This window comes from Calidris pugnax, unplaced genomic scaffold (assembly GCF_001431845.1).
Source record: "Calidris pugnax isolate Ruff unplaced genomic scaffold, ASM143184v1 scaffold225, whole genome shotgun sequence".
Classification (NCBI taxonomy): Eukaryota; Metazoa; Chordata; class Aves; order Charadriiformes; family Scolopacidae; genus Calidris; species Calidris pugnax.
In genome coordinates, this window is record NW_015091072.1 from 4,033,885 (window position 1) to 4,053,172 (window position 19,288).

The following is a 19,288-nucleotide window of genomic DNA, read 5'->3' on the forward strand; positions in this document are numbered from 1 at the left end:
TGTCAGGAATCCATTGAGGGGCTTGGAAACTGAGGAGTAAAATTGCAAAGTGACTAGATTAACTACATTAGTAACAGCTGGATATTGCTTTTTTTCCCCCCATTGTTAGCACTGAGAATGACCCTCAGCTTGATAACCTCTGACATGCACATTTATTGAGAGATGAAGGGAGTGAGGGGCTTGAATTCCATGTGAAACCAGGGGGATTTTCTGCGTGGTAGAAAAGTCATGGGGACAACTGCTTCTGCTGGGGGCTGAAGAGTAGCATGTGGACAGACACCTCTCCTGACTTGTCCCTACCAGGAAAGGGATAGAAGCCCATTTGGGGAATAGGAAGATGGCATTATGCTGTAATATTTATTCAGCTTTGTTTCTTTTCCCCTTTCATTAGGGCCCCTAAAAGCCATACTGTGCCTCCTTTCATCACTGACCTTCTGACTGAACGAGTTTCTGTTTCTGACACCCTTACCCCTCTGCCAGGCAGTTGCAGAGGTGCAGTCCTTGCAGGTCAGCCTTGGAAAAACCCCTCCGTAGGCTCTGGGTGCATCACAGCAGTGCTGTGCCGACATCTCGGGGTGGAGGTAGACACAAACAGCATGGCAGGAAATGCTTTCTTCTAAACAACCCCAGCCCAACGTCAGCCTCTACAAGGCTGGGAGGCTGTGTGACACTATCTGCAAATGCTGTTCTGCCTCCTCTGCTGTCCTTGACGATTCTCACAGGCTTTGGAGAGTGAGAGAACTGCCCTCTTGCAACATATGTGAAATGCTGATCTGCCACGAAGCTGGCAGATGGAGCAGTGCTGTATTCCCTGCTGTTTCTGAAAGAAGCCCTGAAGGTGCAGCACCACATCCAGATGTTGGAGACAGGCTGCTCAGCAGCTTCTTTTAGAGCTCTTTACTGTCCCTGCTGTATGGAAAGGAAAATGTGATCCCTGTGATCAAGGCTGTAAGGTACACTTTAGAAGATTACAGCCCCTGGAGATGAAAAGTTGTAGCCAAAATGACCCACATCCCATGGGGTACCCTTTTAAACTAAGCTACTGAGAGAAACCAATCTACTGAGCCTGGTTCTGGACTTGCTGATGTAGAAATCCATGCATGCTTGAGGAATCCACCCTCAAACCAACAGCTTTCCTTGGCTCAAAAGTACTTCACCCAGAAGGCCTTCAGCGCAGTAGCAATATATAGGGCAATGCACTAGATAAATGCACTTTGCCTGGGACAGGAGAGCATGGAAAACGTCTGTGGCAATGGCTCATTCTCTGGCTGGCTCAGCAAGCTTCAATAAGCAAGAGCACCAGCATGTAGGGATGTGTCCCCGAGACCTATGACATCAGACTGGCAGGACTTTTGCAGCTTTTAACTCTCTAAATACCACTTTTAGGTATTGACACCTTATTAAAAAAAAAAGCTCTTTCTCTCAGAAGATTTTCCTGATAATGCACATGAAGCCTCTCACATACACATACACAGATAAAGGAATATAATTGTATATGTAAAAATACATGCATATTTCTGCATGTATGCACACACATATATATGTTGATATATACATAGATATACATTTATTTGTGTTTAGAAGTCTGTGTGTCTGACCAGCTGCTGCTTCTAGCAGAATTTTCTCCGTGCTGCTTGGACACAGAAACTGAGCCCACAGGCTGTGGCAGTCGTATCCTCTGGGCATTACTTAGGATGGGTAGAACAGCACCTCATTTCACCAGACAAACATCAGCAATCCGAGTCACCCACAGCTTAATCCTCTTCAAATAAAGACTGACTTGTTTTCAGCCTCATCTGAGCAGTGATGGGAGGAGCATTTCTGGGTGACCTTCCACTGCCAGCAGCAGTCTTAATTCTCCACTCCTGGTTGAACCTCACACCATCATTTTATGCTCCTGTAAAGCTGGTGAAAATGCTTCTGTCATTTCTACACTTCATTTACTAGTATTTGCATGCCACGGTAAGAGGCAAGAGAGAGTAGAACAAACAGAATTTTTTTTTTCTCTTGTGGAAAATGCTGCTGAATTCAATGGGATTTTTTGTATGAGTGCGGTTCTTTGGGTCAGGCCCAGACAGCCTTGCAACAAAAACAATCAGTCTAAATATATGCTCAGCAAATGAGCAAAGATGGAATGGATTTTGTGCTGCTTGGCTTCAAACTATAATGACTGATTATTGCTAGTGCCTTCGCATGTTTGTTTTCAATCAGATTGACATCATAAAGCCTTATTTACTTTTTCTCAAAAGTCTGTTTTCATTTGCCTTTCACTTCTCATTTGCAGCCTTTACGGGTTTGTATTTAGGCTCCTCGTCTGTCTGTCTGTGATATATAATGATCCTCAGCAATTTTCCGTGCTCTTTGCCCTAAGTTGTTGACTATCTGTAAAACAGCCCATTTGGAATAACCTCTGGAAATTGCTGTATCCACTCTTCACTAGGAGGGCCCTAGAGGCAAGATCATTGAGAGGCCTGAGTGAAAGAACATTGCTGCATAATCTAGTGTCAGACTGCATCAGTCCGTCAGTCTGACAGAGGGCAAAACAAAAAGGAGAGAAAAGATATAAATACGTGCTGTGAGATTCAGCCATGCGTTTCTTCACCCATATGGGAGCTTGGTCCAGGACCAGCTTCTCAGTTACTTCATACCTTGCTACCAAACGTTAACCTGGGCTCCCAGTGGGGTGATTTGTCCCTGCCGTCCCTTTCACACTCCTGAGCTCATTGGCACTGCCATTCTGCAGTTGGGTGTGTGCTTTAAAGCTTGGGAATGGCTGTCATATGTGCTTGTAAATGACTTGTGGAGCAAGCACGGAAGGAGAACCATGAGTGCTGACAGACCTCCAGCCCACCCTTGCATATTCAATGGGGACAGCAATAATTTCCTGGGAAAGAACCACAGAGAGAACTGCAGAAAAGCTCACCCTGCTGCAGCACCAGAGTCATGAGACAACTGCCTAGCTCATCACTTTGCTCTGTCACTTCACTAGCAGGATAACAGCAACATCATTTTTCCTGAAGTCTCCCAAGAGCTTCTACTAGGGAATTAGTTGCTTTGTCACCAGCTTTCTATCACCACGAAAGTGGACTAAGGATCTGTCTAACAGTGAGATAGCATGACAGAGCAGCACAGAAACTACAGACAAATTTTATGTCCTATAGAGATTGCTATAGATTTCAGCATTTGGAGGTGGGGCTTGTGAAAGGCACAGTAAAAACGACCTCAAAATTGTTTAACTGGTCACCGGTATTTTTCAGATGCACATCAAGAATTAAGCACCCAGAATTGCTTTCTAACAGCTCCAAAAGGCTTCTTTATAAAGAGAAATCTGGAATCCCTATGGCCTGGCACACTAAACTCTGAGTCAAAAAGGAATAAGGAAGAAGCTAACACTGACATCTGGGGAGGGAATATGCGCTGATCCCCTTGAGTTGCCTTACTCCAGATTCTGGGATCCTAAGAATCCCATGTCAGAGTTCCTGTGTGTCAAGAGAACTGTTGGTTTCCACACTCTTTTTACAGTCAAGAAATGAGTGTAACAACTTAAAGTCACCTCTAGAGCAATTTTGGGACTGTAAGAAGCTGAAAAAGTGTATCAGCTAGCAGGCTCAGGTAGAAGATGGAGACTGTGCACTGTTTGTTTTATAACTTGCTTTTGAAGCCCTTGTAGATGAAAACATATAAATCAAAAGCTCTTGAGAGGAGGAAAAAACTTACGAAGTCCATATATTCTCCTTGCTTTGTTGTCAACAGTTAAGTAGGTTAGCGTGACATACATTGGTGCCCATCCTTAAGAAGAGAGTGGAGAAAGGAAGGAAAACATGATACAGTGGGACACCTGCAGTTCGTAAGCTTGTTGATTGATCTGGATGAAAGACACTGGGATTTCAAATGGAGCCTACACCATTGGCCATCCATCCCAGTGCTCAACACTTACCTGTCTCTTCCCTTGCAGACTGCTTCTCCAAGCTCCCTGGAGCTGCCCCACTCACACCTGGGCTCCACCAGCCTCTGACGCTGCCTTTGGATTTGGTAGTGGTTTTAGCCCATGTTGTCAGAAACAAGGTTAACAGCAGAATTCCTGCCTCACAGCCTTCTTATCCACAGTCCTGAGTAACATGCTCTGACAAGCTCTGAGTGGTCCTGCTTTAGCAGGGGAGTTGGACTAGATGACCTCTATGGTCCCTTCCAACTCTAAAAATTCAGTGAAATTCAGTGAAATAGTATCTAGGTGTTCACCAAGATGGAGATCGGTTCATTACATGCAGTTTCAAAACTATTCTGATCTTTTCTATGCTTTCACCCATGTCCCTTTTCTGAGACAGCATAAATTGTGCCATTGCGCCTACATCCAGCATTAATTGCCCCAATTCCCCATGCTGTGGTGAAAAAAATGCTGTGCAATACCCACCCTAATCGACTGTGGATCAGAATTGTTAGGATTCAAATGGCTAGCTGAGGCCATGCACAGCTTTATTGTCCTGCCCTGCAGAACCTAAGCTACTGTTTTCTGAGGTGGCTGTACCACAAAGTCATAAAAGTTAGGAGTGGAGATATCCTGTTCAGTTATCTGGTCTTTTTTTGCAGGAAACCCACAGCAGGATGTTTCCCTAACAAAACTGTTCTAGTGTTTAGTACAACCTCTTTTCAAAAGTGCCTGCATGACAGAATCTGCCAGCTATGTCAAGGTACAAGTCACATTTCAGAGGGGCACGGTGACCGCTGGGGTTGAGAGTCAGCATTCAACGTCTGCTTGTGCAGGGCTTTCTCCGAGGCTTGCTTTGATGTCTGCGGTGGATGAGCTGGCCAGGTCTGCCATCGGCTCTTTCATTTCTGTCTGGAACATCACAGTTGTCACATCTGCTCTGGAAAATCAGGTGTTCCTACCCATCTTATTTAGATATGTGGGATGTAAGCTGGGTGTAATATCAATGTGGAAAAAAATAGACCCTTGACAGTGGTGCCGTTGACTTCATTCAATCATCTCAGACTGGGCCTGCAGGCTGTGTTGAGATGCCTTTGCTTGAAATCAGCGTGCCACGTCCCGAGCAGTGCTCAGGCCATGGAGGGTTGATGGCTCGCAGCATCTGACAGATTTGAGATCCGTTTTGCTTACACCTTTCCCCACCAGAATCACAATTGCATTAAGGACGGTGTTTTCATTGCAGGGAATGGCACTGTTGAGCTAACCTTCATGACATTGCAGAGATGTTTCCCACAGAAGTAGAGGAAAAAAAAAAAAAAATGAAGTGTGACTTCTATGGTGATTCAGTTGTGCTGTCCACGCAGACAGGATCACCTCGGCGCCAGCTATTTGACTTTTTTTAACTGCGTTTATGGCAGTTAAGGGGGAAGAGGCGAGGAGGACTCTAACAAGGTGATTTGTTTTTAAGCCTGTTTGGTGTTGTTTAGCTATCTCACACTATTCAAACACAGGTGTGTGTGTGCATAGCCGGGTTGTGGTAGCTCAGTGCTAACAGCCAAACTAAACACTGGAATTTCATGGTGAAACAGTTTATTTTTTCTTCTTCTGTAAAATGAATTTAGTGCTGGTGAAAAATATGCATAGACATCCTGGAGACTGAAGGGCTCTGTTTGCCCTTGTAGCAGTTACATCCAGGCAGGGCAAACCCTCTTCATCCCCAGTTCTGCCAAAACAATCTCCGAGCAGGCGAGATCCTTTGCAGCACTTTCAGATGCTATGGGCCCTTCCATCCCTGGCCATCACTGACAAGGAGACAGTGGAAGGCAAAGGATTTATTCTTAGCTGCCACAGGTTAGGGCTATGCATTGGGAGGCAAACTGGAATCATGGTGGCTGTGCTGGACTGGGGCTTGGGCGAGTTGCAGGGAGGAGAGCATACGTTGATCTCCTCTGGAATCTGTTTCTCAGCCAACCTTATGCCTAGTAAAAATCAGACAAGATCAGCAAAAAAAAAATTAAAAATAAAAATATAAATCTACTTAATCAGCATTAAAGCTCGTGATTTAGGAAGCATCAGGAAATGCAGAAAAATGTCACATTAGAGATACTGACTTTCAAGTATGTTGCCATTTATACAATGCTGTTCCTTTCCTGTGATTAGGAGGCCAAGTTAATATATTAGTATGTTCTAAAATGTGTACTGTTTTGTTATTTCTGTTTGTACAAAATAGCAGCATTTGCTTAGTACAGACTGAATCACTTATTTTTTAGGAGGAAATATTTCCTAATTTAGTCATTTAAATTGAAACAAGAGACTGTTTCGACCTTTATTGTCATGCTATTGACATAGCATGATAGGAAGCATGCATTACTATTGAGGGCAATGGAATACAATTTAAAAAACACTAATATCTAAGAAAACCAAAATGGTGAAATAAAAATGCTCACAAGTTTTTTTATAGCACAGGATTAATTTTTGGAAGCAAAAAAAAACAAACCTTCAAACTATTTCCTGCAAGTCAAACATCAAAAAGTTGATGTTTCAGGTGTACTGAAAGGTCTCCATTTATCCTCCTGTTACTTGAACTAAAATAAAAATAAAATTAGAGAAATTAGAGAAACCTCCATGTGGTATAAACCAGCCACTAAGAAGGACCTGAATAGTTCTGCCACTAATTTTTGTCCTTTCAAGGAGCCCTCTGAGAGAACAACAGAAGGATAAAGACAAAAATTAAGCCTGCTGCTACTCAGTTCAGTTCAGTGCAGCGTACCCTGAATACATGACCCAGTCTGGATTAGCTTTAAGCACAATCTTACTGGACAATGTTTGCATTGACTGGCTTGGGTGGCTGACTTAGCAACCTCCTCCCTAGGGTCCTTCTGGAGCCCATGGAGACAAAAGTTTCTTCTGGAAGACGGCATTGCTTGCATCTCCTGATGGACCAGGGTCTTTCTTGTTCTTTGCTGGCTTTGGTGGGCAACGAGATGGTCACCCTCCTATCGGTTGTTTGATGGGGTGGCTCCCTCTCCTCCTCCTACCAGGACTGCTTGGTGATTTAATTAGGTGCATGCTAAAAGATCTCTCTGGCTTTGATCCAAAATGCTCAGCCTTGTGCAAGATGAAGCTTTTGTCAGACAGGCAAAGAGTGAGCACCTTGCTCACTGGTGGGGAGGGTTGGTGGGTGGTAGCACCATGGCTGGGAAGGGGCAGGACTTCCCAGCAATGCACATCCCTGGCACTGGAAGCTGGTGGGATTGGGAGAGGAGGGGAAGGAGATGCAGTACCTGACCTATCAGGAATCACACACGTGTAAAGGAGGTGGCACAAGCTGTGGTCATGGAAAAGACCCCGGTGAAGATGAATGTCTGCGTACTCTGAGCTCGGAGGTGATATCCAGTGAGAGTGGAATGAGTTACTGTGACTGCCCTTCTGGTTTATTTTTGTCTAGGGGAAGAGAAGTATTGTCTTTTGTGTGCAGTATGTTTATAACTCAATTTCCCTTCTGACTGATGCCTTGCTCCATGCTCTCTTCTCCTCCTCCATCTGGTTTCTATTGTAGTTTTAAATGAGGACGGTTTGGCTGTCTGGCAGAACAAGCGGGGTCTGTGTGACACCAGCTGCCTCTTCCAACTTCTAAGCCTCCAGCACAGTTTTAATTATAGAAGTGTCAAGATTGGACACCCCCAACCCCTCCCACCCCTTTCTGTGCCTGCACGCACATGCACCCCCCTGCCACAAATCCCTGTCCATGTCCAATCTTCCCTCAGGAGAGACCCAGCTCTGCCATTTATGTGTGCCCTGTAATGCTGATTGAGTCTTGTTGTAAAATGCATGCTGGAGTCCATACCTTCCCTCATTCATGGCCTTTGTTTTGGTTCATCGGGGAGCCACGTCCGAAATAATCAAACCACTTCAGAGATGGCTGGAAGTAGGAGGGAGCTGCTCACTGCCGCTCTAACCTCACCTCCCCCAAGTGCCCGAAAGATTCAGCTTTGTAGGAGATCAGAGCTGCTCAGGAATTTCAGAGCTGTAGGTTCTGCTCAAAGAAAACATTTATTGTGCTCCAGTTTCATACAAGCGCTGCATTTAGGGGCTTGCTTTGCAGGAAGCCGATGCAGTCCCTTCACCTCCAGGGATCTGAGGTCAAAGTCTGTAATTTTTGGTTGCAAGTGAAATGTGTCCTATGTGGGATTTTTTTTGAATCACAAAACTGCCATGCATTTTGGCGTAACTGACTGTTTCTCTTCATAAGTGCCAAAGACCTGGTACAACAGAACATAACGTACATGATGAGTGCAGGACACTGGTAGAGATTTGTAAGAAGTCCAGGGCTGGAAAAGCAGGGAAGACTGCAGGACTGGAGTAAGAGATACTGGCAGAGCTCAGTCCATATTGTCGATCTGCAGTCTATAGGCTGTCTCTAACATGGAGTCTTTACTCTCTTTCAAAAAAGGGTTGAATTTTATACGTTTGCCCCAGATTATTCCCCTCAGGCCAATTTTTTTCTTACCAGTCCTCAACAGATGGATCTGGGCTTCTCTGGTTTGTGTGTAAGAGGTTTGCTTACCTGCCTGAGGCCTCTTGACCTAATTTATCCCAAGGAAACTTAAAAGTCAGCAAAATAAAGTAGTGTGATTTAATAGGTCTTACTTTCAAGAGGTCAAATTAGTCACAACAGACATCAGTATATCCATTTTTAGTTGGTATGGTTATTAACATTGAGGTTTTAAAAAGTATCTAAAAAAGGGCACTGTGGGCACAGGCCCCATTTGTGTGGCAGCTAGACACCATCATATGAAGTTTGTCTATATGGAAGGTTATTTAATTTTTAAACAAGCCTTGTCACATGCCTTTCCTGATCAAATAGGTTTTCTGTTCAACTAATTCTTCTTTTTCCAGGTGGCATGGAGTGGTTCACCCACTTTTCCACCCAAATGGATCTAAAGTGAGCATGGATCTGTCTAGCTTTCATTTTTGCCATTTGCATTAGATTTATTCCCAGAGATGCCTACCAAGAAGGAAATCTTAATATGCCATGTAAGCATAGCTTCTGCCACAAAGATGGCACAGCCTGACCAGCCAGACATGAAGAAGAGGGCTGAAGTAATTTCCTTTTCCTTTTCATCATGTCTAGCATGCTCATAATCATATGATCTGAGTTCCCTACTGCAGTTACAGATAATCAGGTCTTACTCAGAGATAGACAAGTCCTCTTTCTTGATGTGTCACTTGGGCTTTTCTTGGAAGGGTTTTAAGGAAATTTCATGCTTTTCTTTTGCTGTCTTCTTCCACATCATCTGGTCCTCTTACGAAGTAGGTGCTGTAGGCACTGAGATGAATGCTTCCTATGTTCTTTCTGGAAGGCATTGATATGCCTTCTCGAAAGTCTTTGAGGAGAGAATCCTGTAGCTCTGTGACTGCTGTGAACAAGGCTTTGACTCTGTAGACTTCACCTGTTCCCTTGGTGATTTCATGGCTTCCCATGAACGCTGTTGCTGTAGTAGGCAACGGCTCCTGCCTGAAGCTGAGCTGTTAGTCTTCGTATAGGCACTGAGATGAATGCTTCCATGTTCCTTCCGGAAGGCATTGATGTGCCTTCTCCTCAAAAGTCTTTGAGGAGAGAATCCTATAGCTCTGTGACTGCTGTGAACAAGGCTTTGACTCTGTAGACTTCACCTGTTCCCTTGGTGATTTCATGGCTTCCCATGAACGCTGTTGCTGTAGTAGGCAACGGCTCCTGCCTGAAGCTGAGCTGTTAGTCTTCGCCCAACAACTTGAGGGTCTTAAGAATCGGCTTGAAATGTGACACAGCATGACTAATGTGCCTGCATTATTAGTCCCTGCTGAAAAAACTAAAAAGTCAATTTTTCCCTGTTGTTCTGGAGAGGCTCCATTAACTGAGGAGTGTTAGTCTGTTTGGATCATTTATACTTCCAAGTAATACACTTTGTGTATTCCTGCATTTGGTTAGCCAAAAGAGAAGAGAAGGGACACACAGGAAGGACCTCTTTACCTCCCTTGATGAGGGTCGGGAAGCAGAAGAGTAGCACTTCCCTGACCAACAGTAATAGCATGTCACTGAGGAAGGCACCAGTTTGGGAGCCTTCCTCACCAGAGCCTGTGCCCTGGTCTGCTTGGCAGGGGCGAGTCCACCTGTGACCAGGCTCTGGCCTTAGTGGCACGGGTGAGAAATACAATAATGTACCAGCTGGTTTTTGTTCAGGCTGCCGTTGGAGTGCTGTCTCTGGATGCCGCCTGATGAAGCACATGTTAATATGTCATTATGGTCCTGAACTTTGAGCAGAAGAACCCTGGGAAGGTCCAGCCAGAGACATTATCTCTGTGGTATCTCTGAGATGCAGTTGTTGCTACACCTGGCTTTCCAGTCAAATACATGGCTTAGTCTGGCTTCTTCCACACAGCTTTCTGAATGTGCAGTGCAGCAGAGTCAGTATTACAGAGGGGAACTTTAACTTCTGCATTTACTGACTTTTGTGCTTATGGCTGTGTGGATCATTGCATTAAATACACAGTAGTTTCTAGCACCTAATAAGGAAGGACTCTCTTACTGTTATTGTTACAGCTAGGGTTGTTATAGTACTAGGGACAGGGAGGCTTGGTCTGACCAAGAGGATGAGGGTTTCCTATATCTATATAGAGGGGAAAAAATAAACATATGCTTTGGGTCCAGGTCTGGATGTAAATGTTGTGCCTCAACCTCCTCTCAGCTTTAAGGCTGCTTAAGTCTTTGGCTGGCTATACTGATGGAGTTCTTTTGAAGCCAATGTCAGATTTTGTCAGTGTGCAGATCTAGTCAATATTTGAACTTTATACCCCCTCTGAGGGAGTTTATGAGCACTGAACTGTGGGTATGTAGGCTTATATGGAAGTGCAAATGCTCCTCTGATTTCTATCCAAGCCAATCAGACCTTTTGGCACAATTTAGAGAGGCTGGAGCTCTATCTTGGGGAGGGGGGAGGTTCCCAGGACCTCATGCCTTACCTCATGCTTTCAATTAGAATGAAAATTCTTCTTTTTCTGGAAAGGAAAGAAAAACGGAGAGAGAGAAACCCTACCTTTCTTCCCACAATGTTTCTATGACTTCAGAGTCTGTCATTGTCATATGTCAATGAGTACATTATGGCAAAACCATAGCATATCCTCACTTTGCAAATTGTCTACAGCCACTTTGTGGGGTTTATTTTTGATTTGCCCTGAGTGCTCCCATTGCTGTACCCTTCCCTGCATCTGCAGAGAGTCTCTGATTTTGTTTCATGAAACTGTCTCCTCTGTGGTGAGTTGTGCGAGTTCTCGGTGTGTATTCATTGGGCGTCTTGCCTTACTTTCCTCTCTTAGTCCCCTACGTGCTGAAGAGCTGCGCGGAGTTCATTGAGACTCATGGCATTGTGGATGGGATCTACCGCCTCTCAGGAGTGACATCCAACATACAAAAGCTGAGGTAAGGGCAATCTGTCCGGGTGCCAGAGGGATTCAGTCGCATCGCTCGGTATCTTTTTGCTGTTAGTCCCTCAGGCACAGACTTGGGCCAACAGAGCTCTACACTGATGCAGAAGATAAACTGTCTCTGAAGCTGGTAACAGGGAAATACAACATTTCAGGGATTAGTCCATGACAAAATAAAAAATTATCTCCCTCTGCAACTATATAATGGGAAAGGCCTGGAGGGCCTCGGCACAAATGCTGAGTTGTTCTCTCTCAAGACAAAGCAATATCTTTATATCAGTTTGGGATCCACTCATGGGACCATGTTAGGGAAACCAGAAACTAGTTGAAACCTCGTGGCCTGATCGCAGGATACAATCTGGGCCAGGCTGCAGAGACATCTTTGCTTTCTGGTTTGTTTGTTTCTTCTAGATGTAAAAGAGTACTTAGGGTGGAGTACTGAGATGCTGCATCTCTTTATTTGCCTACATTGTTATGTTTCCATATTGTTTCAGACAAGAGTTTGTTTCTGACCAATGCCCGGATCTGACAAGGGAAGTTTACCTCCAGGACATCCACTGCGTGGGGTCACTCTGCAAGCTGTACTTCAGGGAACTGCCCAACCCCCTCCTCACTTATGAGCTCTACAAGAAATTCACGGTGAGACCTTTTGCTGTTCTTGTTCCTCTCCAGCAGTGTGGATGTGCTGCAGGTTCCTCCATGACAGCTGTTTGGGATTCACTCCAACGTCTTGGCTTCTGGTGCATCTATCTGTATAAACATTTCTCAGTGTTCTTCCCTTCCTGTCTTGCGCTGGCTCTCTTTCCCTCTCCTTGTTTCTTTCCCCAATTTCATGTTTGTTTCTCTCATCTTCTCTGTTTTTCCTCCCCTTCATCTAGCTCATTTTTTTTGCTGCATTGCTTCCCCGCTGTTACTCTTTCTCCCTGCAGTGCACCTCCTCCCAGAATTACTAATTCTTGTTCTTTTCCTCATTACTGTCCATCACTGAAAGCCTTCTGGGTTACCTGGGATCATAATCACAAGGGTGCAGTTTCCTCCTCCCTGTCCCTTTGACAGTCCCTGACACCTGCACAAACTGATTGTTCAGCCCCTGTGTAAAGCACCAACTTTTCTGCTTCTGTAGCATTTTTCACATAGTTTGTCAGAGTGCAGATGATGACGCAGGCTATGCCAGTTATGGCATATCCGGTCTATCACGTCATAAATACAAATGGCAGAGGAAAGTGGCAGCTGGCCAAGCAGAAATCTCTAACCTTGTTTAAAGAGATTATAATTCAAAGAGTAGTAACGCGATTCTGCAAAACATCCATAGATTATACATCGATACACTTGGAGCCTAGGAGCAGACTGCAGGGGAGCAGGAAAATAAGACCACAAAGCCTGAATTTTTAAGAGAAGTGGCTAATTTTGATGACAGATAATATTTTATTAAAAGGTGGCACAGCAAGCTATACTTGTTGTTAAGGTTGCCTGCTTCTTACTGCTCTAAATCCACTTTCAGTTGTTTATGACACCAACAAATTTAAATCCAGTCATTTAGGCTGAAATCTGATGTACCAGAGGTGTGAATTTTCAGCTAAAAGTATTCAGCAATCTCTTAAAATTACTTGGAGGAGGGGGGGATGGGAAAGATTGCTTTCTCAGTGTTAGAGACATCCGTCCTTTGTTAAGAATTTCTGTTATCCTACTCTTTCCCATTTTCTGGGAGGTCAAGGGGACAGACATTGCCAAATATGTCAGATGTTGCGGAGAAGAAGTTTTGCAAAATCACGTCCGAACGAAATAGGAAGTAGCAAGCAACCTTCTCTTCAGGTGTTGCTGTCCACATTGCCTCTCTCCCGAATCAAGCACTTCCAAGTGGCACTGCTATGGCACAGGAGGCATTGAGAGAGATCCACAGGGTCCATGCAAGAAGATGACATTCTCCAAATCTCCCTGTTGCCTGCTATAGGAAGAGTCAGGCACATCTGTGCCCTTTACTGTAGGGCAAAGCCAGATGGGACCAGCCAAGTAGCAACCTGCTATAAGAAGTCAGGTAGCTGATAGAGACTACAACTGAGCTGGGGAACACGGGGTGGGAATTGGCTCACTGTTCTGCCTGACAGATACGCAGTAGTGTTAGGTGTCTTGCTGTTTTGATGCCATATTTTAAGTAAGATTGGTCTGTGTTTCAAGGTGATGTATAGTCAAATCTTCAGCCAGAATACTGAGCACATTGGAAAAATTGACCTGTGTCCTCAGGATACAGGGATGCTGAGGATATAGGGTAGGATTTCTAGACTAGAGACAGTTAGGATGAATAGGATCTTGAAGATACAGGGTATTATTCAACCATTCAAAGTAACTGATGAGTCTCATTCTTGTTGAAGCTATTTGGCTGGTGTCTTTCTGGCTATCACTACTGATTTATGAAAGAAAAATGCTCTAAAGGAAACACGAAGATTTAGATGGAAGCTTTTTTTAGGAAAGAATGTTTGCTGAAAAGTGCAGTTTTGGGATGATGACTTGCAGATTTTCGGTAGATACATTTGGTAAACAGTTTCATTCAAAAACAAAAGGGAAAACATTTCTGTAACTGTCTAAATGTTTCTTTTACAAATACTTTCTAAAGGAAAAGTTTCAACATTAAATCAACACATCTAACTCTTAAATAAAACGTTTTTCAGAAAAGGGTTAAACAGCCCCAAACTTAAATTATAATTTCTTTCACTTACAGTTGAGTGTGATGTTTTGGTCAATCACAAACAATTGTTTATTAAAATCTTCAGTCAGAGCCCCTAAATGTTATCACTTTGGATTGACCTAAAAGGGATTTTTTTTTTAATCTCCGGCTTTTTAGTTTGTCCACTCAGCCACAAAATCCATTATTCGCATAAATCTACCCAGTAGGGATTTATAACGGGTAACCCAGCTGACAGGAAGCACAGTGAGACACCAGGAGGAAAGAAAGAAAAAAGAACAATTCCCCAGGGAGCAGAAAAGTTGCTAGAAGCGTGTGTACATGTGGGGTGTCTGGACTGGGAACGGTGGCAGCTGTGCCTCAGCAGAAGAGTGCTGGTAGGAGTGAAGGATGCATGCTAATCCCTGCCTGACTCTGTCGGAGCTGTCTCTGAGATGGGATAGGCTCCACTTTGAGTCAGCAGAGTGATTCAGACATTTGTGGTTAAGGAAAGTAAAATTCCTAATGGCTAGGGAGGGGTTGGCCTTTTGGTCATCGCCTTTTGGTCAAGTTCATGGATGCAACATCCCAGTCATGACCTCACTGGCTATCAGCTTTTGCAAAAGAATGCCCTCTCCTGCTCTCCACGTTGCCATCTTGTATTCTAGTGATGGATGCATGTTTCACAGGATGGGGAAGTTGACTCTGCTTGGCTTTTTCTAGCCTGGGCACAGAGGGACTAAGTGCTCCCTCACAGCAAATCAGCGGTAGAAGGTCAAGTCTACCTTCTCTCTCCAGTCTCTATTCTACTTTTTAACTAGGGATTATGAATTGTACAGTTCCAGAATCACCAGTGGAGTAAAAAAATCCTAAATGACATAAACTCATTTAACAGACATGTAATAAATGAAGTTATTGCTTCTTCCTTGAATTATGTATTCTGCTGCTGTATTCCTGAGTTTTGAAGAGGGCCTCAGATTTCAAAGGCACAACACTTTTGGGTCAGAAATGTGGCTCAGAGGTTTGAACGGGTCAGGACCTCAGAGAAGCTAGTATTCACTTGCTGTCTAAGCATGAGGTCTTTGAGACCTGGAAGTTAAATATAGGAATGAAAATCAGCACTGGGAGAGAAAACACCATGTACAATGTAGTTGAATTCTAATGTTTCAGATGGAGTAGTTAAAGTTTATGTTTCTCTCCATCTCCATCTTTGGACAAGGCCATTCAACTGGAAACTTTGCATGAATGTCACAAGAGTTCTCATACATAGGATTTCTAGGCTGATGGTAATAGGTTTTTTATTTAAAACAAAAAAAAGGAGCTGTAATTATGGGTAAAAAGTACAAGAAGGAGTTAACCTACCTTTAATTTGGGCAAAACCAAATGCATCTGCATCTCATGTACACCAAACTAGTGAGATCACTTGTTTTTCTTTGCTATCACACAAATGAGAAGTTCAAACCAGAGGGGATAGATCTCAATTCCTGGTGCTAGGGAATAAAACATGACTCATATTCATCTCTGGCCTTGAAACTGGCAATGTTTGGTTTGCTGGTGGTTGTACATGAGAAGTGGTCTGCTTGGAAAGGGACAGTGACCAGAACAGAGATGGCAGCACCAGCAGTGTGGATGTTGTAGTGACTGCTACAACAAGATGCTTCTCTAGTTGCGGCTGGTAATTTCAGGTTCATAATGTTTAAGCGACGGGTGGTTTGGGACGGGTAATTTCCTTCCTTTCCTTTCCTAGCAGCGCTGACGTCTGTCTGTAGGCAAAGCTTCGGCTGGCAGTGTGGGTCCCAGCATCTTTCTTTGAACTCGATCCAAACTCCAGTGGCAGCAGGGTAGGCAGGAGGTTCCCAGACAGTCATGCATTGTTTGAACTGGCTGGTGGTTTGTCCTCCCCCAGCACAAATATTGAAAGGGAATAGCTGAACAGATGAATACCAATGCAGTCAACTTCTAGGAATGCAGACAAAAGCTTATAGTGGCTCTCTAGGCTCTTGGACCATACAGACTTGCTCAAGACCAAGATGTATACCCTTGATTCTGTCTAATGTAGTCTAACCCTGAGTATAAGAATTTATTAATCTACCTGGACAGTGATTTTGCTAAGGTTTCTCCCATCATAAAAGATGAAAAAACAATCCCTATAGCTATAATTAAACGACAGCCAAAATATTGCTAATTTTGAAGAATATTAAACATGTATATCCAAGATGTTTTCATAACACAGGGCTTGAAAGACCTGCTTCATTTTTAACACTTCTTTTTTTTGGGGAGGGGGCAGTTACTATTTTTCATTTTTTCCATTATTTTCATTTCTCTCTTTCCCACTCTTTCTATTCCTCCCATCACTGCCCAAGTTAAAAAAGGGAAAAAGAACAAACAAACAAGAACATAAACATAACTCTTAAATAAAGGTGTCAGTCCTTAAATGCCCCTCTCCCCACACAAAGCGACTTCTTCTACCAATAACTCTGTAGGGTAACAAGAGAGCATTCCCTCTGAGACAGGCTGTCTCGTGTGACCTTTCTTATCCCTCTTCCTTTTCCCCTGAGTCCATTGCCAGGGCAGACTGTTTCCTTATATCTCCACAGGAAGCAGTATCACGCTTCCCCGAGGACGAGCAGTTGGCACGAATTCAAAATGTCATCCAGGAGCTCCCACCATCGCATTACAGGTGAGAACGTGTCCACCGAGGTGCTGAGGAACACCATGGTGACACTCACCATCAGGGAATATTGCCTGAAACAGCACTGGACTTAATTTCCAGAAGTCAGTTCCCAAAAGCTGACTCACCATTTCCAAATCTGACAACAATTTGTCTGGCATTTAAATATCATTGAACAAACTGTTGTTAGTGATTGAACAAGCTCTCCTTGCCGCAGTCTGTCATCCTCTCTCCCTGGGTATGATCCCTCTGCCACCCTTGGCCAGTGTCCTGAGTGTGGTGAGGAGAAGATGATCTGCTGGAGGTCCTTGAGCAAGAGCTAAGCCCTCAGACTTTGCAGCACCCCACTCCCTCTCCCATCCATCTGCCATCTTCTTTGCACCCATCACACTAAAAACATCGACCATCCTTGTCCCAACCTGTGGGGAGGATGTACCAAGACATGAAATAACAGCTCAGCAAATCTCTGCTGCACTGGGGACACAAAGCGACTTCTTCTACCAATAACTCTGTAGGGTAACAAGAGAGCATTCCCTCTGAGACAGGCTGTCTCGTGTGACCTTTCTTATCCCTCTTCCTTTTCCCCTGAGTCCATTGCCAGGGCAGACTGTTTCCTTATATCTCCACAGGAAGCAGTATCACGCTTCCCCGAGGACGAGCAGTTGGCACGAATTCAAAATGTCATCCAGGAGCTCCCACCATCGCATTACAGGTGAGAACGTGTCCACCGAGGTGCTGAGGAACACCATGGTGACACTCACCATCAGGGAATATTGCCTGAAACAGCACTGGACTTAATTTCCAGAAGTCAGTTCCCAAAAGCTGACTCACCATTTCCAAATCTGACAACAATTTGTCTGGCATTTAAATATCATTGAACAAACTGTTGTTAGTGATTGAACAAGCTCTCCTTGCCGCAGTCTGTCATCCTCTCTCCCTGGGTATGATCCCTCTGCCACCCTTGGCCAGTGTCCTGAGTGTGGTGAGGAGAAGATGATCTGCTGGAGGTCCTTGAGCAAGAGCTAAGCCCTCAGACTTTGCAGCACCCCACTCCCTCTCCCATCCATCTGCCATCTTCTTTGCACCCATCACACTAAGGATTGTTTGGTCCATGTCCCATCCTCAGCCACCCCAGAGAACAGTTGTTCAGATGTTCACTGCCATCCCATGGAAATGCTGGTGCTGTAATTCCTCCATTCTATGAGGCCTGTTGTGCCATTGTAGATACTGCCTTCCTTGAGCAGGAGACAACTCTGAGTTCAGGGCTGGGTCTGAGCCTTGCTGTCCCAGTAGGTGGACATCGGTCACTTGACACTTTTTTCTCTCTTCATATGGAACCACTACAGAACACTGGAATACCTGATCAAGCACCTGACTCACCTGGCCTCCTTCAGCAACATGACCAACATGCACACCAGAAACCTGGCCTTGGTGTGGGCCCCCAATCTCCTCAGGTACAGTAGAGAGTCTTCTCATTCAGAGCACCATGCTGAGCTCCAAGGGGAGTGTCAGCACCTGAGTCTGGAGACCCATCCCTTGAGAGAAATGCAAAGACAGGGAAAAGCAGAACAACTAAAGGGAGCAGTATTGCAGAACAAACAACTTTGAAAAGGACAAAAAATCCTGCCAGGTTGAATAATCTGAGATTTTACTGCCAGCATCCAAGGAAGCTTGTGGTTTGGTGTGTTTCTTATATAAAAAAAAAAAAGCTGTTATTTGCAAGTTGAGTACATCGATTTAAAAATGAGGAGTTAGCTCATCACTGTGGAACGGAAATGACATTTCTGACAGTGCCAGTACTACAGCAGTGGGGCAATGAGAGACAGCATGGCTTGGAAGGGTGGGCAACAGCAATAAGACGACAGGCCTGTGCCCAGATCTGCTTGAACATAAGTGAAATGAGCTTTGTGGGCTTAAGATGGCATCTAGTGCCAGATCGCAAGGCCACCAGCTAGTTTGTCGTGTTTGCTATGCCTGGCACTCTGCTGGGAAGTGGCCTGGATAAGATGCAGGCAGAGGTTTGGCTGATACGTTGTAAAGCTGAGCAGAAGAAAAAATAGTATCTGGAAAAAAAAAAATATTTTGTGTCTTGTTGAAATTCCCTTCTGTGTCTATCCCACACCCATATATCGAGAGGAATGAACTATGCAGGGAGAATCCTGGACTTCACTGGGCAGGAGAGAGGTGCTGGCAGAGCTGGGAGGTAGCCCTGGGCTGGCAGAGGACAGGAGGAAGAGACATTGGCTAGAGAGGTACAGGCCTGAAAAATATTCTCTAAAGAGTTATTTCACCCTTTTAAATCACAAATCAGGCAGAGCAGGTTCTGAAAATGAATCAAGTGTTGACTCCATTGTATATCATAAAGTAGACCTTTACTACTGAGACATTTTCATTCTAGCATCTATCCTTGTCAAAAAAACTGAAGTCTGTTTCCTTTTGCAATCTTTTGTAAGAGCAAGCCCCAGGGAGGGTAAGAAAGGAGCAAGCAATGCAACTGCACCCTGCTTACAGGGTTATCCTCTTGGCAATGCCCCAAGCTATTATCTAACACACCAGTCATTAGCTTTAC

The 19,288-nt window shown here is 44.4% G+C and overlaps 1 protein-coding gene across 1 annotated transcript in view; it reads left to right on the forward strand.

Annotated features, from left to right (window-relative positions):
• Positions 1-19,288, forward strand: part of ARHGAP31 (Rho GTPase activating protein 31) — a 62,486-nt gene that overhangs the window by 25,292 nt on the left and 17,906 nt on the right. The window contains exons 2-5 of the mRNA XM_014957227.1: positions 11,282-11,384; positions 11,884-12,028; positions 16,646-16,728; positions 18,066-18,173. Of these exons, the coding sequence (XP_014812713.1) occupies positions 11,282-11,384; positions 11,884-12,028; positions 16,646-16,728; positions 18,066-18,173 (439 nt within the window). The remainder of the gene's footprint in view (positions 1-11,281; positions 11,385-11,883; positions 12,029-16,645; positions 16,729-18,065; positions 18,174-19,288) is intronic.